Consider the following 27953-nt stretch of genomic DNA (forward strand, 5'->3'; position numbering starts at 1 on the left):
AATCGAAATATACAAGATGGAAACTGCAGACCGTGAGGCATCTGTATCAAGATGACAGGATGTTGATACCGAATATATTTAGCTTTTAATTTACACAAAAAGTTTACATCACCGTCACCATGCAGATTGGCATCTCCACCAGAGACCAATGCTGCAGCCTTTAATAATGAGCAAAACATACACTGCAGAGTAATCTATAATGTTTTTCCTACTGCTACATTCATCTCATGAAAGACAATTAAACCTAGATCTATAAGGAAACATGCATGAAAACAAAGTCTTGTATTTGTGAGTTCATTATTACATGTATAAACAAGCAAATGACAGAACCTTTTTTTGCTAAGTCGACTTGACAAAAATATGCTAAATTATCACTTTTTTGCATGTAATTAACTAAGAAGAAACACTAGCCATTGAAAAATAATGACTAGAAGAGCACCAAACTTACAAAAATATATAATTATTTATAGGATAAATTGAGAATGGAAATGGGGAATATGTCAAAGAAGGCCGTACATTGACCTATACAGGTTTACTTTTATAAATTGTTATTTGGATGGAGAGTTGTCTCATTGGCACTCACACCACATCTTCCTATATCTATAATATGTCAAAGAGACAACAACTCGAACAAAGAGCAGATAACAGCCGAAGGCCACCAATGGGTCTTTAACGCAGCGAGAAAATCCCACACCAGGAGGTGGTCCTCAGCTATTTTCTGTACTTTATTTGGATTGGCTCTCAGTAATTGCGAGAAGGCTTTGATCGGTGTTTTGTGTCTTTTGTATAGTTGCTTTTGGGCTTCTCAATCAAAATCAGTTCTTTACAACTGAATTTTATAGATTGTTCTGATGTTGTGCTGTTAGACCACTGTTGCGGGTTTTGGCAACTGGTTGAGCTCTATAAATCAGTAATTATCCTAAGTTGTTGTCTGTGACATTTGTTTTTCGTGTAATGTTTTGTATCTAATCAGGCCCTTGTTTTAAAGATTTTGTTGAACTGTTGCACATGTCGGGACCTTATATAGTTGACTATACGGTATGCGTTTTGCTCATTGTGGAAGGGCCTTGTGTTAATTTTGTAGATAGTTGCTTAAATCCGCGTTATTTCAACTCTGTTGGATAGTGGACGACAATCATACATACCACATCTTCTTTTTCAACTTTCTAAAAGGAAGAGGCAAAAGACAAAATCCAGGTTTGTGGTTCCATTATTTAAATCTTAACTGATACACGGGGAAAATAATGAGATATGCAATCCTAAATACGGTATACAGTCATCAAATTACTCCCTATAAATACAGCTCATGCAAACATGACTTGAAATTTCAAGAAAATGACTGCCATCTCAACCTGAAGAAATGTATTATAATACTATAAAAAAAATATGATTTTGTATGTTTGTCAATGAGACAACTCTCCACAAGAGACCAAATGACACATACGTTAACAACTATAGGCCACCATATAGGGTCTTCAACAATGAACAAAACCCATACCGAATAGTCAGCTATTAAAGAAAAGACCATGTAAAATAATTCAAACGAGCAAACTAACGGCATAAGGCCATCAATTATAAGACCACTTCTAATTGTTCCAAACCAAAAACCTAAAAAACTGAACCTGAAAATTATAACTTAAATGTTACATTAATGTTTAAATTTATGCTTAAGTAATAATAACAACTTCATTTTATCAACAAATATTTTAATATCATTATGGTGTAAAGTTTTCAATCGGTAACTGTGAATTTTAACAAGTGTTTATTTGTATCCAAATATTATATAAATGACTCTTTTTTTTCATTTTGCGCATTTAAAACAAATGATGATTTTAATATTGCATAGTAACTTATTGTTTAGTTTCTTTCTTAAACTTGTTCTTGTTCTCCGTCTTCTTCCTCTTCGAACTCTCCTTCCTCTTCGGCTGTTGCATCCTGGTATTGCTGGTATTCTGAAACCAAATCGTTCATGTTGGATTCGGCTTCTGTGAATTCCATCTCGTCCATACCTTCACCAGTGTACCAATGCAAGAAAGCCTTACGACGGAACATAGCGGTGAATTGTTCCGATACACGCTTGAAAAGTTCCTGGATGGCTGTGCTGTTACCAATAAATGTGGCGGACATCTTAAGACCACGTGGTGGAATGTCACAGACGGCTGTCTTGACGTTGTTGGGGATCCATTCAACGAAGTAGCTGCTGTTCTTGTTCTGAACGTTCAACATCTGTTCATCAACCTCTTTCATGGACATACGTCCACGGAACATACAAGCTACTGTGAGGTATCTGCCGTGACGGGGATCACAGGCTGCCATCATGTTCTTAGCATCGAACATCTGTTGGGTAAGTTCTGGTACAGTTAAAGCTCTGTACTGTTGGCTTCCACGTGATGTCAGGGGAGCGAATCCTGGCATGAAAAAATGAAGACGAGGGAATGGTACCATGTTGACGGCCAATTTACGAAGATCGGCATTCAACTGACCTGGGAATCGCAGGCAAGTTGTGACCCCCGACATTGTTGCGGATACAAGATGGTTAAGATCACCGTATGTTGGTGTTGTAAGTTTGAGGGTTCTGAAGCAGATATCGTATAGGGCCTCGTTGTCGATACAGTATGTTTCATCTGTGTTTTCTACAAGCTGATGGACTGAGAGTGTGGCATTGTATGGTTCAACGACTGTGTCTGATACCTGAAAAAGAATGGAGTTAACAATTAAGTCCCTGACACATAAGATTATTAACATATGTTTTATCATTATTTTTTATTCTGCAATCTTAAATAAATGTATACATATATGCAAAATTTATCCTCATTTAGAAAAGTTTCCTTAAATAATATATAGATATAGAAATGCCCAGTGACCCCCCCCCTTATATTGTTAAACACTGTGCTTATTGTATTCTTGTATTTGTGTTGATATATATTTTTTGGTTTATTTTTCTTTTATAACATTGTGTCTTAATCATATTGAATCACTTGTAATCATTTGTATGAAATTAATGTTAATTGTTCTGCTCCTTGTGGGCGCTTTGATTAGCAATAAAATATATTTGAATTTGAATACTATTGCAGAAATTTTAAATGCTTTTTTGAAATATAATGTTTATCTAATAACATACAAACATAAAAATGATAACGTAAATACTGCAGCATTAAAAACAAGTATCAATTGACTTACCGAAAACAACGAACAAACATTAAAACAAAATGGTATAAACAAACTTCAAGAAAAGATTTGTCACCTAAATGCTACCTTATTTTCTGACATTTTTTTTGTCTATCCTTACTTTCTTTTCAAAACAGAATTATCAAAACTCTATAGACCGATTTTCAAACTTAAAGAAAAACGAATTTGTGTTTTTGATGAAAACTTACTTTTGGTGATGGTACAACTGAGAATGTGTTCATGATTCTGTCTGGGTATTCTTCACGGATTTTGGAGATGAGGAGTGTTCCCATTCCTGATCCGGTTCCACCTCCAAGTGAGTGTGTAAGTTGGAATCCCTGAAGACAATCACAGCTTTCAGCCTCTTTCCTGACTACATCAAGAACAGAGTCTACAAGTTCAGCACCCTCGGTGTAATGTCCCTTGGCCCAGTTGTTTCCTGCACCACTCTGTCCGAAAACAAAATTGTCTGGTCTGAAGATTTGACCGAATGGTCCAGATCGGACAGAGTCCATGGTCCCAGGCTCCAAATCGACCAATACTGCACGTGGCACATATTTTCCACCTGTGAAAAAGTAACGAAGAAATTAGTTAATATTAATGTTTAATGTTTTACAATGGCATATAACAAATGTGTTTATCCATTTTTCCGATCTTACTCTGTTTTGCTCAAATAAATGTATAACCTTTTCTTTAACTTTTCGAAAAAAAATGTGAAAATTACTCCCCTTGTATAAGAGGAGTGTTAATATGCAAGTTTCACACCTATTTTTGCGAAAATTAACCTCTCAGTTAGTGGATCTATCAATGAGCGAGCATAGATAAAGATGAAAGAGGTCTAAAAAAAATTGTAAATCTCATTTTCAGCGATTCTTCACCTACAAGTTTTTGATTACTATTTATTGTGTCTTTATTCTCATTTCATACCTGTAGCCTCATTGAAGTAGACGTTGATTCTTTCTAATTGTAAATCTGAATCTCCATGGTATGTTCCGGTGGGGTCGATACCGTGCTCATCTGAGATAACTTCCCAAAACTACAATAAAAAAAACCCAACATTATAACAAAAACATAGACTTGTACAATTAACATTTTTGCTTGTTTGCGTCATATTACATGTTTTAAAGACACCAATACAAAAGATCGAAGTTGCAACAGACAAATTGAAAATTACTGAAATTTTGGTTGTAAAATTTTACATTGAACAACTTCCCAACTAACACAACTTCAAAGTGTTTTCCTCTTCTTTAAGTTGCTTTCTTATTTGCATTTTAATAAGCAACTTTAATTTAAATCAAACGATGTTTGTGTCATTCAAGGGTTGTTATCTGCGGTTTAATTTAATTTCTGTATTTTAGACATTTATATATGAATCTGTATAGAACAGACTTATATATTCAAAAAAATTCAAAGGCTAAATAGTTGGTTTAAGTCTATACCGACATCTTACTATTTCGCAGGGGGCGAATCCAGCCATTCTAAAAAGGAGGGGGTCCCAACCCAGGATAAAGGGGGGGGGGGGTTTCCAACCAGATGTCCCCATTCAAATGCCTTGATCGTTCAAAACAGCCCCCGGATCACGGGGGGGGGGGGGGGGGTCTCTTCCTATATTAAGGTATATACATATGTGCCGCTGGAATGGGTCCCTTTTTTGATCCGTCAAATATATCAATGGGGTGCAATTTGACCGAGGAAATATATCAATAGGTAGTAATTGACCGAGTGTGATAAGATTGTATATGCACATAGGTACTATTTGAGCTGATAAATATGTGAATGGGTTATGATTTCGCTGTGAAATATATGTATAGGTAGGGATTTCACAATTATTCAATATATGAATGGGGGGTGTTTTTAAAATCCCAGCTGCACACCTGTACCCAAAATCCCATGTTGAGACCCCCCCCCCCCCCCCCCCGTGCCCCGGATCCCCCTTGCATCCCGGTTCCGCAACTGTTTCGTGTGTTAGTGTTTATTACAATATTGTTAATTATAAAATTTAAAGGAATTTTGATGTGTTTCAAACTACATGTGTCTTAAGTTTAATTTATTGGATCAATTTCTTGTTTTTCTTAAGTATTTATCAATGACAAGAGAGAATTTAATTTAAATACTTTAACTTTAAGGTGGTCATTAAAATCCAATATTGAGTTGCATGATATAGGATATTTTATTTGTATATTATAAGTAATCCGGGTGATATTTGTATGTTAAAGTATTCGATTTGACATCCAAGGTAAAAGTTAAATCCGGATATTAATTTAGTCAACAAGTTACTGCATGCAAGGTTCTCCTGTCGTGAGGTACATTTGTTTACTTGGTAACCATAACACAAACATAATTTAAAAATCAAAATGACAGTCATGTTCGATTAATTTCAACATATACGTATACACGTTAACCTAATATGGTTTCAATATTTATAAGTATTATTGATTTTTGAATTTATTATTTATAACAATAGTGGAAGTAAGAAAAAATCAATTGACCCCAATCCACCATTTGATTTATTTTTTTTTGGTTATCTTGTAGTCATTTATATGCTACACTAGTTTCCATTTTGTAACAACCCGTATCAGATCATATTAGTAGATTTACACGACAATGGAGATTTAAATTGAATTGTATTGAACTTTAATCTATAAGCTTGTAGAATGATAAATATTTTTATGACATTTCAACACGCTATATTGATTTGGAAGCACTTTCTGCAGAATTTTGCAGGAAAACTCGGTCAATTGTTACGGAATTTCTGTAGAATTAGTCATGACTCTTGAGAGCCATGATTATTGACTTTATCTTGTAACTTCTCGCAGACGATCAATAAGTTGTCATACCGACAGATGATCTCGTTAAATGTAGCTCATTGGAATATTACTTCAAGAAAATATTTTGATTCTAACGTTACCCTTAAGTTTCTTGAAGTCTTATACCTTACAGGGGAGGATCCAGCCATTTTTAAAAGGGGGTACCTACCTTACCCAGGGCCAAACAATGGGAAGGGGGTTCCAACTACACGTCCCCATTTCAAATGCATTGATTGTCAAAAAAGGGGATCAAACCCTCGGATCCCCCCTGGATCCGCTACTGCCTTAACAAAAACTAGTTGAACATTGTTATTTACTTTTAATACAAGTTTTCTTCTTCTATTTTGAAGGAAATATAATTCCTAGTAAATGTTTTAGTGTTAGTGGTGCATTTTACTATATATATGTCATACATGTATTTACACCAACATATATATGAACTAATAATCAAGATATTTACTCAGTGACGTCAAGTTTAGGTATTTTACATCTTTCAAAGCATTTAAGAATTTGTAGATTCCAGAAATTTATTATTCAATATATACAGTGCATCTGTTAAAAATCGATATGATACTAGTAGTTAAAAGCGCCATATTACAAATGTTGTAAAACCGTCTAGTCTTAAGTATCTGCATAAAACCAGATTATCGATTTCAATATTTTGCTAGAAATCTACATTTTCTGCGTTTTGCTGTCAAATAAAACTCACCTTGGCACCAATTTGGTTTCCGCACTGTCCGGCTTGTAAATGTACGATTTCCCTCATTTTCGGTTATAAAATTCACGTCTACTACCAACAGTGGTTGCGGTTTTAAATGATGATGTTTTATTGAAAACGAAAATTTAATATCATATGATAGCAAGGGGTCCCGGGTATTAGTTTACTAGCAACGGGCAGACGACCGTTTTCATTGGTTGATTACATTTAAAGATGTTTTCCGTTGCCGAGTGAAATATGGTACAAACAGGTTAAAACTCATAAAATTTCAATAACTGTTATTAACGGCTCAAAAAGTCACCTTATTATCATATTATGAAAAGAACATTTCTGTTGGGGGATAAATACTCATTAAAATTCCATTGATAGATGAATATGTAAAACGTGATTAAATATACTATTTTTTATATATTTTTTCAATACGTACTTACTAAATTGTGAATTATCTAACGGTAAAAAAAAAAGAAGTATTTGTTACGCTTTAAATGCTGTTTGAAACATTTTTAGTAATAGCAATTATATACAATTAAAAAAAAAACACGGTAAAATACAAAAAACATTTTTTTAATATTATAAGTAGAGAGATTCGTTTTCTATGGCCATACAATTTAAGAATACAGAAATACAGGATCCCACATCCACATCCCAGAGTATCTGCTTATTTTTTTTCAGGGCCTGCTTGGTTTAACTGGAGGATGCCTCTGGTTCCTCAGCCTTGATCCACGTTAACTGGACTGTGACCTGGTCAGTAATCGCCGAAAATTTCAAGGCAGATTCCTTTGCAGACACGTTCAAGACAGCCAATAAAGCGTTCCATTCATTTAGGAATTCCATTATAATTTGTCTTAGAAACTCAGTGTTCAGTGTACATGTATGTGTTACATTAAATTATGGCACAGTATATGGATGTTAGTTTTTTTATTGAATTTCTGTTGGCAAATATTGAAATTTATTAATTTGTGAAAAGTCATCATAGAGTCTCACGATTCTAGATTATTTTGCAAGCTTTTGATATAATTTTGAAGTGTCAAGTATGCTAATTTAATTAATTTCAAACTACGCATATTTGTTTACCCAGTATGACATTTGATTCTGGATTGAATGCTTATATACATGTAGATAGTTCAAACATTTTCGTCATATAGATTTTTTGTTAATTCAAAAGATGTAATTTCCTATGCATTCCACTCACTAAAATTTTAAACTTAAATACAACACCCTGTTCAAAATGTATAATTGTTTGTTTACCTAACAACATTATAGAAACATACATCGATCATGTCTATATTATATACAATATATTACTTTACCCTTGTGAAAGACCAAAAATTAAGATAAAAGGCTTATTGAAATTTCAAACTGTTAGTATATATCAATTAAATTTACATTTTAAATCTTAGTCTTTTCAGAATGTCAATCGAAAAAAGTAATAAAAACGTCGTGGAGAACGATAAGACCTCAAAGATGTTTAATTCCGCTAGCTTACGTTTTTTGCATATAATTTACCGTTAACTTTACACAAGGATAAAGGCGGGATTCAAGTTTGAAACTTGTGTAAAATTTGGCGGTTTAAATCTGTAATTTATTTTGAAAATGACTTCTCTTTGCCATATTAAGTTTGTACAAAGTAAATGTAAATAAAAAAGTGTTTATTATACACATTTCACAATTTACAAAGCGATAACTGAAATGGACAGTTATGAAATATTTCTATACGCTGGTACTTAACTTTACAAGAGGCTTTAAAATTGGATAATTTATATTGTCCTCTAAAATAAGTATTGTGAGAAATTCAAGTTTTGTGTTCTTATCAAGATGTTGCCTCACTATTTAGCTTTTTAGCATGACGTGACCCAAACTTGTAAATTAACATTTTTTTTATTTTCAGGTGCGGATCCAGGATGTTTGGTGCGTAATTCTATAATTTGCAAATGTTTGGAGAACTTTAGTCACACCAAATACAGCTCTTCTCACTAGTATTATGGATAGATTCGGTACCTTCTTTGATTTATATTCCACAGAAGTGATGTTATAGTTTATGTCTCTTATCCAAGTTCTCCAAAAATCAAACTTAATTAATCAGTATATATATACATGTACATTTGTACTAATCTGTGTCACAAAACTAGTATAGTGTAGTTTCCTAAATTTCACCCATTTAGTTGAAACTAGTATGGGGTAAATTGTCGAAAGTAACGTGATTTCATAGTTTTCTTCCTGTTTTCAGATTCGGATATGATTATGCTCCCGTTTCTTCTTTAAAACTTTGAAATTAATCTACATGTTTTAAATCTTTTCAAATTATTTTCTATCAATTTATATATAATCATTACGCCAAACTGTGGGTTTTTTCTTTACATCGCGTTTTATGAGGGTATAGTTGAGGATCCTTTATTTCTAATTTCTTCATTCTTTTATATTTTAGTTGTCTATTTATTTTGGTAATTATTCTCTATTCTTTAAATTTTAGCACCACATTATTCCGTTCTGTTTATTTTTAAGCCTATTTACCCCTTTTTGGGGGGGTACGGGGACACTTTTGTCCATTATCCTCTATCCTGTCAACCCCCGTCCAGACCCCCTTATATGGCAGTATTTGCCAAACACAGGAAAATACCCGTATACATTTAATTAAGATAAAGTTCACGATAAAACATATCATTTAATATAAATCACTACTAAATAATACATTAAACTATTTGAAATATGACCATTTCTTTAAATGTTATCGATATATAATTTGATTCTATTCCATACTGAAATTTTACAAAGAATTTGTCAAAGCAAATATATTTCAAATGTCGAAACTTAAATTTCATCACGTCTTAAATTTAAATAACTTTTCAAAAGTTAAGAATAGCACGCATTCACGACTATAAGTAAATTATTAAATTTCGTTTATTGATCATTATTCAAATACATATAAGTAGACGTTCTTGACTGAGATTCAACAAATAGTGAATATTTATGTACTAGATAAAAATGTACTCTAGATTTGAAAGTTAAATGAAGACTACAATGTACATAAACGATTGTCGATGAATAGGGGTTGAAATAAAAAACTAAATAGCTTTACTTATTTGTTTAATTATATAAGTAACAGTACCAAAAGTATGAAAAAAAATGAGGGACGAAACATACCCGAGGGACGAAACCTACCCGAGGGACATACAAACTGATATATTGAAAATAATCAGAGAACACCATGGCTAAAAAGGGAAAAAAAAAAAAAAAATAGACAAACAATACTTATGCAAAACACAATATAGAAACTAAATTAGACTGAGCAACACGTATTTCACCGAAAAACTGGGAGTGATCTCAAGTGTTCTGGAAGGGTAAGCAGATCCTGCTCCACATGTGTCACCCGTCGTGTTGCCCATGTTATAACATTTTAGGCTTAATGAAAAACATAGGCTTAGGAGCATAGGATATACCTTATATCTGATAGGCTTTAAGACATTGGATAAGCTTACATATATAGGATAGACTTAATGACATCGGATTGACTTATAGACATTAGATAGGCTTTACAGACATATGATAGCCTTATCGCCATCGGAAAGGCTTAGAGACATAGGATAGACTTATAGATATAGAATAGGCCTATATCCATCGGAAAGGATTATAGACATAAGATGGACTTATAAACAGGATAAGACGTATTGATATTTCATAGACTTATAAACATCGGATAGGCTTATAGACATAGGATAGGCTTATAGACAAAGGATAGGTTTGTGAACAAGAAATATTCTTATAGTCATCCAATAGGCTTTTAAATATTAAATATGCTTATAGACATCGGATATATATAGCAAAGCATAGGCTTATATACATATGATAGGCTTGTATACATGTGAAAGGCTTATAATAGACATAGGAAATATAATTTACTTATAGACATTCGAATATGAATACAGACATCTGGTAAGCTATGAGCATAGCATATGCTTATAGACATCGGATAGGCTTATGGGCATCGAATAGACTTATAGACATCGAAAAGGCTTATGGGCATCGAATAGGCTTATAGACATCTGGTAGACTATGAGCATATAAAAGGCTTATATACATCGGGTAGGCTTATATACATCGTATAGACTTAAGGGCATCACATAGGCTTATAGACATCAGATAGGCTTATGGGTATCACATAGGCTTATAGACATCGTATAGGCTTCTCGAGATAGGCTTATGGGCATCAAATAGGGTTATAGTTATAGGACATGCAGGCTTATGGACACATGATATGCATAAAAACATACATTAGTCTGATATATAGACATTAAAATCCATACATAAATATGATAGGCCTATAGACATTTGATAGATAAGTTCTTAGACATTGTGACTTCTACCAGAACGTAGCCCATAAAAAACCATGAAGTTGGTAATACTTGCATGGCTTCTGTAACGAAATCCTTTCAGACATACAATAAAAAGTAGGAACATACAAAATGCAACTCCATATTCATTATTTATTCACATATAGTATGGAAAACATGAAATCTTTAATTCAATATTTGGATCGCCTATTTTTAGCGACGTACTTTCACTTTCATTTTAAAACTGTGGTATTTTACTCAAGATGATCCAGTTATTGTATAAATTTGAGCAAGTTTAATAAGTGCGCGATTCAATAAAGTCAGTTTACTGGCTGGGAAAGCAAGATATTGCAATGGGTTTCAAAATAAAAATCTCGAATGTCGGTTTATAAATACCAATCAAAACAAAACAGCAACAATGAAACAATTCAAAACCAAAACACACTAAAAGATTAAACATTAACATGAGTATTAAACTATTATAACAACCATAACAAAGTTTAGCAAAATTAGTCTTATTGGTTAACCAGCTTATGGAAGTACACCACTAATTCATGGTCCCATTGCTTTCTATGCTAAATTCCTCCGTTTCAAGCAGGCACACCTCTTTTATTTTAAGTTCAAATAAAGTGGCAATCATTGCATGTCAAAGCAACACCTTCTGGTGTCCTGTACTGAAAAAATCAACATACCTTACATTGCATATAAGAAAGAACTGGTTCCCAGAACTTCGGATGTACCAAAACAGGTACTTCCGATCTGACAAAAAGGCAAAATGTACCCTCCTTTTTAAATTTCATGCCATTTTTTTATTATTCAAATTTATCAGTCAAAAATTTATCTACAATGATCACCAGTCATGCAGCTTTCATTTGATACCAAAATTAATAAAATATTCTAAATATTTTGAAAGTTATGTCCATGCGTAGGAACTATTTTGTGTTAAATATGTACTACTTTCTGGTATGTGCTTTCTGGCCGGGCCCGAATTAGTGGTGTTACACCTTATTTTACTAATCAGATTAAGTGAATTGCTGATTCATTTCATTGCATTGTATTGTTTATACTAGAAATTTTATCGGTCAGGCATTAAGTTCAATCAATTACTTGAATGCAAATTATACCAAGTTGACACATTACAAGCCAGTTGTATTCAATTTCTATACCAGTTAAAAGTACAGTTTCTGTCGAAGTCATTTTCCTTTTTTTTAAACTCTCATTTTCTATGATCTCCAGCATTCTGTCATTCGAGTGTATTCTGCATTAATATGTTATAGTGAAATCGACACTGTCAGTAAGGTTACAAAAGAAGTTTGAAAACATGCTCAATCTAAGAGGGGGGGGGGGGGGGGGGGGGGGCAAGGGGTTTAACTGTTATGCTGTTATGGGGCATTTTAATTCTTTGTTTTCTGTTATTCTGAAAATATATTTACTGTTAGCTGTTATTGTCTTATTCTTTGTTAGCTGTTATAGGACTATTATCTATATTGTTATCTGTTATTGTGAGAATCTATTTGCTGTTAACTGTTATTGAAAATTGGAATGTTAGCACTTAGACAGCCAATCTTCCGTAGAAATTGAAATAATTGAAAATTGTGATTTGAATGGATAATAGTCTCATTGGCAGGCTTACCGCATCTTCTTACAATGTATATATATTGTGGTCTTTCTACTGGTAATATCGGATGGCCCTGTATTTGCAGAAGAATTTCAGTAACATACATCACATAAACATATTAAAATCAAATGGACCCAGGACCATTCCAGTATATATTATTATTATCCTTTGTAATAAATTCCGTTGTCTGTGAACATGTAGCTTTTGTACAAAATATAATTTACTTATTACTTGTACAATAACTTATAGTATGGATTTTTTTTTTTTTTAAACATTGGTACACCCTATAGATTTTTTTTATTCAATGACCAAATAATAATCTTTATGTTGTACTATTATAACACTGTCCCTGATTAGGGGAGGATTGGACACCAACTAGCATGCTTAAGTTGACGCAGTCACATTCTGTATGTGCCTATTTCCAAGTCAGGTGCCTGGATTCAGTGGTTGTAGTTTGTTACTGTGTTTCTTAGTTTTTGTTCACTATTTTGTGGATAAATAAAGGCAACAGTAGTATACCGCTGTTCAAAACTCATAAATTCATGGACAAAAAACAAAATCGGGGTAACAGACTAAAACCCGAGGGAAACGCATTAAATATAAGAGGGGAACAACGACATAACACTAAAATGTAACACACACAGAAATGGACCGAGCATCAGACAAAATCCCACGAGAATAACAAATATAACATGGAAACCAAATACATGAACTTAGGATAGACAAGTACAGTGACACGTCTTATCGAAATTTGAATTTACACTAAAAAATAAGAGAAAACAAACGACACAACGTTAAAATGTAACACACAAACACACAGAAACGAACTCTAATATCACAATGGCCATATTCCTGACTTGGTACAGGTCATTTTTAAAGGAAAAAAGGGTTTTGTGGCATGCTAAACCTCACACTTTTATGGCCATGTGAAATATAACATCAAAATGACAACACAACACCACAGGACTACAATATAAATAAATTAGAGAACACAATTGACAAGGAATCACACGAACAACAGCCAACAAAAGGCAACAAGTTAAAGTAAAATTTTAATACGCCAGAAGAGCATTTTGTCCACACAAAACCTACTAGTGACGCCCAGATACAAAAGTTTGAAAGCCGAAACAAGTACAAAGTTGAACAGCATCGAGAACCACAAGGCACTAAATTAGGCAGTTAGTTTTCTCCTTTCAATTGTTTTACATTACTAAGTGGTTTGAATTATGGCTTTGGGAGTTATACAACATCTTTTTCTTGTAGCATTTATATTATAAGTGCTACTCCCTCTCTTTTCAGTTACATGAAAGAGAACCCTGACAACCATATTTTTAAAAGCTTTCTAACTGCTGGCGAAAATTGAAGCTCAGAAATAATTGATGCAAATAAAGATTTGTCTTCAGTTTAATTTTTTGACAAATACCCTTTTAAAAATCCTACAACTTCTCAATGCTGTACTCAAATTTTCCATATTCAATAATTTCATACAAATGTAAGATGCATGATTGGTGTTTCACTTGGTGTCATCCAAATTTTCACTAGGTCCAATTTTTATTATACTATCAGAATTGTCACTTGAGTCAATTTCTATTATCAGAATAACCATAACTGGCATGCGTGTTTCAGTTACATGTCCTGTCTCCACTGATCTTGGTATTTTTGTATTTTATAAGTAAGTTTTATCGTGAGGTCATTAAATAAAAAAAATATATTGTGCATCAATGTTTTTTTTATTACTTGTAAAGTTTTTATATTGCTTTTTAGAAATAAAAAATAAATAAAATCAAATTGATAATAAAGTGTCACTGGCTGCACTATTTTCCAAAATTAAATTAAAAAAATTAAATCATTAAAAATTGATCCCTTAAATGCCATAGATTAAAAATATCCCTATATCAAAAACAGAAACTAGAAATTTTGTTCAGAAAAATTCAACATCCATATTATAACTTATTGTACAAGTAACGGGAAAAAAATCAACCAAGGCAGAACTGCCTCAACAGCTGAAACGTCTTGTTTACACAAATTACAATTTTCTAGGTCCATACCACAAGTTATATACTAAGATCTACGAGTCATCTACTGGATTGGTCCTGGACAGATTTATTTTCTTATTTCATTTACTGTTATCTGTTATTGTCCCTTTTCAATTCCTTGTTATCTGTTTTTCACCAAATCAATTCACTGTTTTGCTGTTATGGGGACCCCCCTTGCCCCCCCTCATCTAAGTTCAATTAAGGAAACCAATTGGGCATAACTACTCGGTGTCCACGCTCACTAAATTGGCAACGAAGGATGTTTCGTCAGCTTCTAAAGAAAACCACTAGCAAAAGTGGTAGGTTACTGATGGTACACATACAGTTGTATCAGTGTATGCTCAATTTCTTAGAGAATAATTGGCCCCGACTCTTTATAATAAAATTGAGAATGGAAATGGGGAATGTGTCAAAGAGACAACAACCCGACCAAAATAAAAAAATACAACAGCAGAAGGTCACCAACAGGTCTTCAATGTAGCGAGAAATTCCCGCACCCGGAGGCGTCCTTCAGCTGGCCCCTAAACAAATATATACTAGTTCAGTGATAATGAACGCCATACTAATTTCCAAATTGTACACAAGAAACTAAAATTTAAATAATACAAGACTAACAAAGGCCAGAGGCTCCTGACTTGGGACAGGCGCAAAAATGCGGCGGGGTTAAACATGTTTGTGAGATCTCAACCCTCCCCCATATACCTCTAACCAGTGTAGAAAAGTAAAAGCATAACAATACGCACATTAAAATTCAGTTCAAGAGAAGTCCGAGTCTGATGTCAGAAGATGTAACCAAAGAAAATAAACAAAATGACAATAATACATAAATAACAACAGACTACTAGCAGTTAACTGACATGCCAGCTCCAGACTTCAATTAAACTGACTGAAAGATTATGATTTCATCATATGAACATCAGGCACAATCCTTCCCGTAAGGGGTTTAGTATCATACCATCATAACATATATGTATGTATGTTTTATGCATGAAATGTATTGAATTGGAAACGTCTGTATGTAATAAAACAATAGTTGTTTGTATGTTAAAGTTTGTGATTATGTTTACTTTGTTTAAGGGGAAGCGCTGGTGGTAAGTCAATTAGAATTGGTATCCAGTTGTAAATACGTATATAACTTAAAAGCATTACTACATCTCATTCACATATCAGTTGGCACCATCCCGTCATTCATACCGTATACGTACTGACTTTGAATCATTCCATTGTTTATATTTGGATGTCTGTGATTAAGTCAGTGTAAGAAGAACGTGTAGTGGTAGGTTATAATGATATTTGGTATGTTGGTTACACATTTGCATGTATACTTTACATGGAAATTACATGGCCGCGCCATCTCACCATGGTTTATTTACTCAATGCACAGCTCACATGTTAACTTTGTTTTTATTTAAGGGAACCACAGACCAACGCATAAATAAATGTTTATGGTACTATACTATAAGAATAACATGAAGGCAATGGACATATCTGTGTCAACAGTTTATTTATAAACTCGCCTTTTTTTTCTTTTTAAAAAAACGTTGTTTTTTTTTTTGCTAATTTAACAACAGTTTTGACTATCACATATAACAAGCACATTTTTTTTTATATGAAATCCGCCATCTTGAGTATTTAATGTGAACCTTCAATGTGCAACTGCAATGCAAAATTTTCAGAAACATGGCGGAGGTTCGAAGTTTTTCAGGTGTATTAAAGTACACAAATCATCAAACAATGAAAAATCACGATAGTCTCCATTTCCGTTTGTCCTCCTAATCATTGAAACGAACAGAATAAACAGTGCACTAGCAATTAGAAGACATTTCCATAAGCGAAAATGCTGTACCGATACCTCAACTTTTATACAATTCGATGGAATCGCGTCTAAATCGTCCTTGCGCAAAAGACTTGACCTGATATGATGAACGCACAAATTGGAATCTGAACTAGAACACACTACAGTATATTTCTTAGGAGATGCAAAGGATATTTTTACATTTCCTTGTTGCATTTTGTCAGATTTTTGTATTCTGTTCTCTGGGGTTTCTGGAATATTCACCAGAATAACATTGTCAGGCTGCGCTCGTTTAGAAACTGTCGATTTGGAAACAGCTTGTTGTTTGGAGTTTATTTGTCCATTTGGTTTATTCGTTTTTTGACATTCTAAACATACGCTGTTACACTGTACATAACTATATGACCTATCGTGTAATTTACCTTTTATACTTTGGTCAATTTGATTTCCTGTTAAATTTACCAATACGTTTTGGTTTTGTGCGATGGCATTTTTGTCTCCCTCGTGGAAGTTGTCTTTGACAGTGCTGTAATAAACTTTTCCAGAAGAATCTCGAAAAGTTTCAATATGACTTTCACAAACATTTGTGTTGATTTGTATTATTTGTTCCGTGCCATATGATGTGACGTCACTGCCACAGTTCCTACAGATACCATTGTAATAGGGTATTGAGTGGTCTAACGGTATGCTTGCAGTCTTTCCAAATTTTGTTGCTTCAACAGAAGTATTCGGTTTGTTGCGATCACCTGTTTCATAAATGTCAGTTTGATATTGTGCGAGTTCTCCGCCGAATTTCGTATCCATCGATAACATATCGTCTGCTACAACATATTCAGACGAAGAACCATAACTCTTGTTGTATTCGTCAGCAGTGGTGTATGAAGGTATCGAAACTTTTTCTTCATGAGATTTTGTTTCAAAGTAAAGATCATCTTTTGTAATTCTATTCTTATCTTTTTCGTTATCTGCTGTAAGATCCTCAATTGTATTTTCTTCTTTTAAAGTATTAAGATATTGTGGCCGCTGCATTCCCGGAGTCTTTGGAAGAGACAGCAATGTTGTTGATAACATAGGACTTTCGGGATGGTCTGAAAAATATTGTTCCAATTCATCAGCTATTGATTTCCTCCGAGGTGATGCCTTCCTAGAATACATTGTCTTTTCCAATTCACTAAAAGATAAGTCTTCATCTGAATCTTCTTCAGAGTCAGGTGTTGTCAGTAATAACATGCCATCTCCATCTGGACACCAACTTTTAGTCGGTTTCAGCGCCACCTGCACGCCATCATCAGGATTAGGTAAGTCAAAAATACTTTGTTGTCTATCAATGCCTTTCTCCGTACCATCTGTACTTTTTGAATAAGATTCCATTCGTTCATCTTTGATAGTTTCATGATATCGTAGGTCTTCTGGTACTACGGTTTTTCTCACTTGTTTGTTTCTATCAGTACTTTCTGTTGGTTTATATTTATTCTGTTCTTTTACTGTATTTAAATTACTAGCTGGCTTACGTCTTTCATCGTCTGTATTTAAAATATCTTCTTGTGTATCTCTGTGATGTTTTACATAATTTATTTCTTTTGGCGTATATCTGTTATCAAATATATTTCGATTATCTTTTGGTGTGTGTCTTTGTTCAGTAAAAGCCGGGATTTCGTTTGGTTGATATTTCTCTGCAAATGTCTTTTGTCCTTGGCTTTGGTTTATTAGAGTTTTTTGAGGTTTGTTTTGTTCTTTGCCTGTCCTGCGACTTTCTGTTGGCTTATATTGTTCTTCAACTGTTTTCGGACCAATTGTTTCAATGTTTCTTGGTACTTCTTTAGTTTCCCTGATAGTGGGCTGATTTGTTCGTTCATTAATATATGCTTCAAATATTTCTTTGCCTCTTCTGTCTTTTGTAACTGGAGTATTTGTAACTTGCTTGGATCTTTCTTTCACCTCTCGTCGACTGATCATTGGTATGTTAAGCTGATCTTCTAGAACATGGTTATCGTTTTGCGTATACTTTTTATCCAATGTACTTTTAATAGCCTCAGGTTCGTGTCTCTGTTTCTCTTTAAATATCCTGTCTTTTTCTTCGTCAAGTATAGGGATATCTGCTAATTTATCTGTCGTTTTATATCTTCTTTCATTTGTAAAAATACTATGCATTGTTTCAGGTTTTTGTTCTTTTGTTGTATCAAGATTAGCCCGTCCTTGTTCTTGTTCTTTTGAGGCAAAAATACTGTTTGAGCCAGTTGTAATATGGCTGTTTACTGGCTTGTATTGGTCGATAGTTTGGCTACTGGTAAAAGTTTGCTTTGGTATGTGTTCTTTTTTAAAAGGAATATCTTCTGGCTTATGTATTTTATCCGACACACTAGAATCTACATTGGAGATCCGTTCTTGTTTTGATGTTACAGGTCTATCTGTTGGGGTATTCATATCGTCATTGGTAACATGATTCAGATTTAGTTCCATAGTAACAGGTGTATCTGTTTGCTTATATATTTTCTCATCTGTCCTCTTGTTTTCTGTGGGCTTAATTGAAAGTTCGTTAACTTCAAAACTATCTGTCTGCTGGAAACCGTCTGCAACAGTACCCGGTCGATTGTCGACCGTTCGTTTTTTTTTACCCTCACTTTCCATCTGATCTCGGACATTCTGATGTATGACATCATATGGAGGGTACGTATGCTGAAAAGAATCTTTTTCGTTTGGTATAACGTAGCTTTCTTGTTGAAGGCCTTTTTGTCTCTTTTGTAACATATCCTGCTTGACTTCTGATTTTATAGGGAAATTTACTGCACCTTGAACACCTTCATCTTCTGTTAATTCTTTAACTGGTCCACTTTTCCTCTCTATCGCATGAAGCCATTTTTCTGCTGTTCTCTGACTAGCTGTTGGTTTGTATTTTTCTTCTCTTGTTACAATATTATCTGACAGCTTATAAGCTTCTTCAACTGTACTTCTGCTAGCTATTGGCTTGTATCCCTCTTCTTCTGTTACAGAAGTATCCTTACGCCTATATCTTTCGTCCAAAGTATTCCGACTAGCTCCTGGTGTATAGTTTATCCCTGATGGATCATTTGATTGCTTTGTTGTGACAGAGGTATTATTGGGTCTGTATTGGTCTTCATATAAATCAGATCTTAACGCAGGGTTTTGTCTTTGTACTTTAGTATCATCTTGTTTGTAGATGTCGTCAGTTTTATCAGGGTAAAGTATAATTTTTTGGTTTTGTTTGTCGTCGATTGTTTGTTTATGTACTGGCTCCCCACGAAGAACATTTTTTTGCGGGGAAGTAAGCATAATATCACGACTCGGATCTTTTGGTACAATATCGCGTCTTTGTTCTTTACTTTTTTGCGCCTGTCGTAACCTATCCCAGGCTGCATCGGACTTTAAGTGGACGTTTACTGCACCTTGACTTCCTTTCTCGTCTGTTAATTCTTTAGTTGGTCCACTGTTCCTCTCTATCGCATGAAGCCATTTTTCTGCTGTTCTCTGACTAGCTGTTGGTTTGTATTTTTCTTCTCTTGTTACAATACTATCTGGCAGCTTATAAGCTTCTTCAACTTTACTCCTGCTAGCTATTGGCTTGTATCTCTCTCCTTCTGTTACAGAAGTATCCTTACGTTTATATCTTTCGTCTAAAGTATTCCGACTAGCTCCTGGTGTGTAATTAATCCCTGATGGATCATTTGTTTGCTTTGTTGTGACAGAGGTATTATTGGGTCTGTATTGGTCTTCATATAAATCAGATCTTAAAGCAGGGTTTTGTCTACGTTCTTTAGTATCATCTTGTTTGTAGATGTCGTCAGTTTTATCAGGGTAAAGTATCATTTTGTTTTGTCTGTCGTCGGTTGTTTGTTTATGTACTGGCTCCCCACGAAGAACATCTTTTTGCGGGGAAGTAAGCATAATATCACGACTCGGATCTTTTGGTACAATATCGCGTCTTTGTTCTTTACTTTTTTGCGCCTGTCGTAACCTATCCCAGGCTGCATCTGACTTTAAAGGGACGTTTACTGCACCTTGACGACCTTCCTCTTCTGTTAATTCTTTAGTTGGTCCACTGTTCCTCTCTATCGACTGAAGCCATTTGTCTGCTGATCTCTGACTAGCTGTTGGTTTGTATTTTTCTTCTCTTGTAACTATATTGTCTGCCAGCTGATAAGCTTCTTCAACTGTACTTCTGCTAACTATTGGCTTGTATCTATCTTCTTCTGTTACAGAAGTATCCGTACTCCTATTTCTTTCGTCTAAAGAACTCCGACTAGGTCCTGGTTTGTTATTAACCCCTGTTGGATGACTTGTTTGTTTTGTTGTGGCATATGTTTTTGCTGGCTTATATTTGTCTTTTTGTGAATCAGATCTAAATTCAGGGTTTTGTCTTTGTACTGTTGTATCTTTTCGTTTGTAGATGTCATCAGTTTTACCAGGGTACAAATTCCCTTTTAGGTTCTGTCTGTCGTCGGTTGTTTGTTTATTTATTGGGTCCCCATGAAATACATTATATGGCGGGTTTGAAAGCACCATATCACGAGTCTGACCTTTTGGTAACATATCGCTTCTTGGGCTTCTTGGTTCTTTTATTTTTTGCTCCTGGGGTAATCTATCTTGTTTTGTTTCTTTTTTAAGATCGGCGTCTAAGATTTTTTGAACAATTTCTTCTTCTGTTAGATCCCGATCAATAATGGTTTGCTTCGGTTTTTCTTGTTGTAAGGTAGTAAGTTCATCTTCTTTGAATATTGGCGAACGGGTTGTGTCTTTTTGTCGGAACGTATCGACTGGGTACTCACGTGAATTTATCACTGAACTTTTTCGAATCTGGTTATCTGCTGGCATTAATGACTTCATTTGATAGCTGTCTTCATGCCTGTCAATTTTCGATGGCTTTGTTAAGGAACTGTTTTTCTGAGACGTTGGATAGTCTAACTGTTTTCTGTCCTTTGTGCTGCTTTTCTGAAACATTTTGTCACTTGGGGCGTAACCGATGTTTTCATCCTGTCGTGTAAACTGATCATCTCTTGGTTTATTTTTTATTAGATCATATGCTTTTGATACTTTATCGATAGGATTGGAATAGGTGTATTCTCCATTATCGGACAGTTTTCGCTGTTTGTCGATAGGATTGGAATAGGTGTATTCTCCATTATCGGACAGTTTTCGCTGACCTTTTGGTATTATAGTGCTTCTTTGGTCATTCATGTTTGTCTCTTGTGGTAATCTTGTACTTTTCAATTCTTTTTTGTATGCCGCATCTAAGATATTTTGAACAATTTCGTCCTCTGTTGGTTCATTATCAACGATATTTTGCTTCGGTTTTTCTCGGGAGGTAGCTAATTTATCGTCTTTGAATAACTGCGAACGGTTAATTTCTTTACGAGAGAACGAATCGACTGGTTGAGCACGTGCATTGATAACTGATCGTTCTCGAAACTGGTTATTTCCTGGTATTGATGACGTCATGTCTTTATAGCTGTCTTTATATCTATCAATTCCCGATGGCTTTGTCGTTGAACTATATTTCTCAGACGTCAGATCGTCTACTGGTTTTCTGTCTTTCATAGTGTATTTCTGAAACATTCTTTCACTTGGTTCGTAATCTGATAGTTCCTTCTGTCGTGTTAACAGATCATCTCTAGGTTTACTTTTTATTAAATCATATTTTTGTGATATTCTTTCCAGTGGATCAGAATAAGGTTTCTCACCATATACTGATAGTTTTCTTTGACGAGAAGTCTTGGAATCATACTGTTCATATGCACTGCTACTCGGAATAGGATTATACCGTTTGTTGTACCGATCAGCTTCGGGATTAGACAGTTGTTTAGAAGACGTTTGGTTTTGTGGTTGTCGTGTTAACAGATCGTCTCTTGGTTTACTTTTTATTAAATCATATTTTTGTGATATTCTTTCCAGTGGATCAGAATAAGGGTTCTCTCCATATTCTGACAGTTTTCTTTGCCGAGAAGCCTTGGAATCATACTGTTCATATGCACTGCTACTCGGAATAGGATTATAACGTTTGTTTTGTCGACCAGCTTCAGGGTAAGACAGTTTGGAAGTTTGTATTTGTGGATGGTCATTTGTTAATTGCGCTGAAGCTTTTTTGTCCCGATCACTGCTTAGATACTTTCCTTGCTTTGAAGTTTCTGGTGACTCGTATTTCTTCATATATTGGGAAAATTGACTATAACGATAATTAAAGTCATGAACGAAATTTTAAAAATTACAATGAATACTTAAGTTTTCTAAAGGCATTAGAATGACAAAAACAAAGAGAAATAAAAGGACGCCATAACTATGGTGGACGGATGCGGCCATTTCGCGTTTTCGCGTTTTCTCCTTTCACTTCAACGAAATCGAGAAATCGGGAAATCGAGAAATCAAGAAATCGAGAAATCATAATCGAGGAATCGAAATATCGTGAATTGCAGGATTCTGAATACCAGGAAATTAAAAAAAGCAAGAAAGCAAGAAAACGGGAAAATTTGATATCTCGATTTTGATGACTCCATTTCGATTTCACGTTTTCCCGATTTTTCGATTTCTCGATTTCGCTTTTGCAAAGTGAAAGGAGAAATCACGAAATCGCAAAAAGGTGAAATTGCCGCATCCGGCCAACATACATGACCGATTTCTAGCTATAGAGAATAGGCATAACACTCCTTGCTTATGTTTTATAAAATATAAATGCTACTATTATATAACGAGCAAAAAAATAATAAGAAAAAATAAGCACACAACACCAAACGTATATAATGAAAACTGTATTCAATTCGTTATTTATAAATCAAGATTAAGTTAGGAGCTTTATTTATAATAATTCATTCAAATATTGAATAAGAAATGATACGCCATTAAAAGATTAAAAGGAATTGCTCATGATAAAGAAGACTAGATCAGGACTAGTGTACACTAATAGACATGCAATGTACTTGTTGAACCGTCTTGAATTCCAGCCTTTATTATACACTTTCAGTCATAGATATGGAGAAATTCCTAATAGACTTTCTGTATATACTATCAGACATATTAATAATTTGCTTTTTTTTGTAATTTTTATTTAGGTTTTTCTTCTGGTAAAAGGGAGGTAACCCAATCATGTTTCATCAACCTAAAAAATCCCGAAGAATGTAGGCGAATGATTTTTAATAGATCGGCTTCTACGTGTATGTCCACTGACCGTTTCGGAAAATAGAGAGAGACAACTGACCTGTTATCTTTTTGAGTGTTATATTTTCTGTCGCTTTCTTTTAGATTTGAGCTGTCGTACTTCCTTGCAGCTTGAGTTAAACTCCTTGGGCTTAATTTGTCTGCAGACCACATGTTCTCGCCAGAACTTATAACCTGAAACGCATACATTTAATTGTGTTCATTATTGAGGTAAATAATCTTATAAGAGTATACCATTTTTAATCTAAATAGTACAGAGACAGTTGGAAATAATGTATCCCCTGGTACACTGCTAAAGATCACTGAGCTTATTTACAAAACATCCATTACATAATAAACAGTGCCATAAACATGTAAAAGTCTGTTAACATTTTATGCGGCATTTACATTCTTTACGATAAACGTTGCGATAACGGAAGATCTGGTTGGGATTTCAAAATAAAGAATAGTGGATTGGATCAAGGATGAAGAAAACGAAAGGTAAAACAAATAACGAAAGGCGAAAAATTGAATGCGCATTAATTTGGCTACTCGATACAAAAAAGACCTAACAGTTACCAGTTACGTTTAAGAACGGTCAATGCAGTGAGGTTCACATTACGCAATGTAATCTAATATGTTGTTTCCGTTTATTTTTTTGACAGAAATCAGATAGATTGTTTTCTTGTTTAAATTGTTTCCATTTATATGTCATGTCGTGTCGATGCCTTTTAAAGGAGACTATACAGTATAAAAGAGGGACGGAAGATCTATACCAAAGGGACAGTCAAACAACAAACTGACAACGCCATGGCTAAAAATGAAAAAAGACAAACAGAAAAAACAATATATATAAGTGTTGTTTATTATAAAAGTCCGTATGGAGACCTACAGTTGACTCTAGTATGTAAGTCATTTGGACACTGTTTGATAGTTGTCTCATTGGGTTCATACCACATGTACATCTCTTTATTTTTTTATATAATGTAAACGGAGAGCATGATTAAACATAAAACAATCCTTTTTGTCTCACCCCGGCGGCAATCGAACACCAGACCTCTCAGTTTACGCGAAAACCGGTTGAGCTAAAAAGGGACTTCCTGATTGAATATCTACTTATGAAGGGAAGCAATCCTGTCACCATATTTACCCGAACGTTATATCTGTCAATAATATTTTGAATTATTTCAGAGAGCTCATCTTGTTTGCCATGAATCAAGCGTTCTTTGTCTTCTTCTGTTAATCCGATATCTTCAGCGTGTTCCGATAGTGTTCGGTACCAGTGCTGTAAATTTTCTTCTAGATCTATCAAAGAAATTAACGAAAGATTGTACGGCATGCTTATATTATTCTTATATACAAGTAGATATTTTATCATTTTGAATTTTTCTGTCAATCGTATAAGATAAGATAAGATTTATTTTATTTAAGTGTCACCATCCATTACAATATCAATATAAATATACACATAAAGTCATAAGAACCTAACATTTAAGTAAAAGGACCGTCCAGCCGAAAACGACTTATGAGACACTATCATTAAAACAAACATATAATACATGATACATAAAAGGACAGATATACAATCATTTACCTTTCGCCGAACGACAAACATGCTTGCCTATTTGCTATGTCCATATACTGTTGGTTATATGCTTTTTATTTGTTCTTTCCCTAAATATGCATGCAATATTTGACACGTGTAAACAATTTTGATAACAGCTCTTAAGGAAGCTCGAGGATACAAAAAAAAACAGCAAAAAATAAAACTTTTTTTTATATTTCAAATTTTATTTACGACACTATTAGTTGTTACTTTATAATAGACATATTTGAATTAAAGAAGATGCAGGAGGATTTGACATGGGTTGCGCATTTCCCAAATCCTTTTTTTCGTAAAATATTTCGCACTTCCCATTTTTTTCTTCTTTTCCCCAGATCCCAATTTTTTATCCCTTATATCCTAAATCTTTTTTTCAACCCCTGTATCCCACAAACCACATATATACCAAAAGTGTGTCACACTCGTGTGGGTTACCGTATATGTCAACAACCACCAGTCATGCAGTAACTAAACAATACAGAAAAGACAGCTCGTTTATCATTTTAAAAGTACCTGTTATATCGTCTGCCTGGATCTTCTCACTAATTAACTCACGCAATGCTTTTACATATGTACAAATGGCAGACAGAGATTTATTTTCCACATATGTTGTTTGCGTCGAATCCTCCGTGAAGCATTTTCTTTCTGGGAATTCTGGATCAAATTGTTCCCGTCTCAATCGCGAAATTTGTTGTTCTAAAATCCCGCCAAATTTTTCTCGATTTTCCCTCTGATATTGGAAAAACTGCTCTATCTGTGATTCAATACTTGAAAAAGAATCAACACTGTCTGAATCTGAATTTGAAATGGTATCAGAATAAGATTGAACAGTTTCTGTGGTACTTTCTTCAACTATATCTGTAGAAACAATCGAAGCTGTCTCTCTATCTTCCTCCGTTCTAGGAGTTCTAGGAGAACTATTATAAATGCTATCCTCTTCCCTGGAGTTAAAACCTTCGTCTTCCGTTGTTAAATCTTCTGTAACACTATAGTTTGTGAAAATATATTGACTCATTTGGAGTGATGTTCATGTTCGGCGACATTGGTCCAAAAACAAGATATCGCCGGTATCGTCATTTGTCGATTTGGCGACGTCAGTGACGTTATGCGATTATGACCATAAGGTCATCTGAAACGTTATCTTAGCTAGGCAAGGGAACTTACAGTCTTGCCCCCTCCTCATGCTCCTCAAGAGGTGGTTACTGGATCATATTTCTTCAGTGATAAGCGAAGATGCTGAAAAGTATGCAAACATGAATACAGCTTTTTTTACTGCTTTGGGTGAAAAAATATCCATTGTTTAATATCTTCTTTTTACAAAAAAATAAAAATAAAATAAAAAAACGTTTATAAAACACGACCATGAAATAAACTTGACAAACAAGAATATTATATTTTTACTCTTTAACGATTTATATGTAAGCTTAGATAAAAAATGAATTTGACTTTATTGTATATTTGATCTATTTTTTTCAATTATCATGTACAACCAGAGACATATAATACATGTCATGAAAGCTGAAACAAATAATTCAAATATTTAAACAGTACACTAGTAACCCCAATTTAACTTGATCGGACAAAAACGTGTTAACGCTGTTTAAATGAAATTAATCGTCATTTGATAAAGATTGACAAAAATTAAAAATCATTTTTAATTTATTTCAATGCATATCAAATCATTTTAATGCCAGTCAAATAACTTCGCTTGCGGTCGTTCAATTTAATTCAAGTTGGTGGTAAGTTACGTCAAACAAATAGGCCACGCCCCCGTTAAACTATTTCAAACTGGTATCAATTCGTTTTAAACCGAGTTGCGACCCGAGCTTTTAACAGGTAAATCACTCAAGCAAAACAACATCGATGTATCTTTCGTTTATTTGTTTCAAACTTTATCGACTTATATATATAAATGCGTGTATTCTTATTAAAGTAATATACTTCACAACTTAAACAAATGAATGATCAATACACGTAACATATAAGGAATTTAAATAAAAACAATAAAATATTGGTGCACGGTTTAAAAAATTCAAAACTTGTGAATCTGTTAAAAATAAAATAGTTAGATGTTTAACATATTTTTAATTTGCCCGAATGCAGTAGATCTTTATCTCACATATTCGTTTCAAAACTTTCTGAGTGCTATGAAAACTTGTGAATGTAAGTAACGTATGGTCCATTGCAATGACTTACAAACTTGAGGTATTCCTGTATATTTCCGTTTCTCATTTTCTGTCTTACTATAGTGTACTCGTTAATTAAATATAGACACGGAAATTAAAGTATCTTACAAAAATTATTTATTTTTCACATAGTTTAAATCGATGTATCTTATAGTTTCGGTCAACAACAAATATTCCCTAGCTGTATATTGATATATGAAGTAGCTTGTAATAAAAACAATGTTGTGTTAAATAATAAAATGAATGAACATAATGTTAACATTTGTTGAATTTAATAAACAGTTAAGTCTTGTACAACATTGCAAATAAAGGAACAGCTCAAAAAAATTTAAAACTGTGTCAAATTGTAATATCGGTCACTGACGCGAAACGGCCGTTAATTGCGGACAAGCATTACATTACGGTATTTGTGAATTGTGGTTCCGATTCTGTAAAGCGATTATTGTGCTGTCATTCACCGTGACGTACAAAAAGTCTTGCTATAAATAAAAATATATTCGGTATATATGAGATAAATTTTAGTCTGCGATAACGATGGGTTGGTTGATTTA

General features: G+C 34.0%; 2 protein-coding genes across 2 annotated transcripts; both read right to left on the reverse strand.

The window, feature by feature from the left end:
• Window positions 1–1689: 1689 nt before the first annotated feature.
• LOC134696439 (tubulin beta-4B chain-like) lies at window positions 1690–6899 on the reverse strand. The gene is made up of 4 exons (XM_063558252.1): window positions 6685–6899; window positions 4096–4204; window positions 3378–3733; window positions 1690–2691 (listed from the first exon to the last, which is right to left on the reverse strand). Exons 1-4 carry the CDS (start codon window positions 6739–6741, stop codon window positions 1870–1872), a joined length of 1344 nt encoding a protein of 447 aa, XP_063414322.1. The 5' UTR covers window positions 6742–6899; the 3' UTR covers window positions 1690–1869.
• Window positions 6900–16189: 9290 nt separating this feature from the next.
• On the reverse strand, window positions 16190–26274 carry LOC134695801 (uncharacterized). The gene is made up of 4 exons (XM_063557217.1): window positions 25730–26274; window positions 24764–24918; window positions 23675–23808; window positions 16190–22648 (listed from the first exon to the last, which is right to left on the reverse strand). The coding sequence occupies exons 1-4, from the start codon at window positions 26229–26231 to the stop codon at window positions 16348–16350; spliced, it is 7092 nt and encodes a 2363-aa protein (XP_063413287.1). The 5' UTR covers window positions 26232–26274; the 3' UTR covers window positions 16190–16347.
• Window positions 26275–27953: the final 1679 nt, after the last annotated feature.

Source organism: Mytilus trossulus, chromosome 14 (assembly GCF_036588685.1).
Source record: "Mytilus trossulus isolate FHL-02 chromosome 14, PNRI_Mtr1.1.1.hap1, whole genome shotgun sequence".
NCBI classification, from domain to species: Eukaryota; Metazoa; Mollusca; class Bivalvia; order Mytilida; family Mytilidae; genus Mytilus; species Mytilus trossulus.

Bases quoted from the DNA above. Each gene is read 5' to 3' on its own strand.
- LOC134695801 (XM_063557217.1), bottom strand. From the start codon at position 26,231: ATGAGTCAATATATTTTCACAAACTATAGTGTTACAGAAGATTTAACA. The intron at 24,919-25,729 runs GTACTTTTAAAA...TTTCTTTGATAG, and splicing joins CCAGGCAGACGATATAACAG to ATCTAGAAGAAAATTTACAG. The intron at 22,649-23,674 runs GTCAGTTGTCTC...TTATCGTTATAG, and splicing joins AACACTCAAAAAGATAACAG to TCAATTTTCCCAATATATGA.
- LOC134696439 (XM_063558252.1), bottom strand. From the start codon at position 6,741: ATGAGGGAAATCGTACATTTACAAGCCGGACAGTGCGGAAACCAAATT. The intron at 3,734-4,095 runs GTATGAAATGAG...ACTTTTTCACAG, and splicing joins CTACTTCAATGAGGCTACAG to GTGGAAAATATGTGCCACGT. The intron at 2,692-3,377 runs GTAAGTTTTCAT...ATTCTTTTTCAG, and splicing joins CAGTTGTACCATCACCAAAA to GTATCAGACACAGTCGTTGA.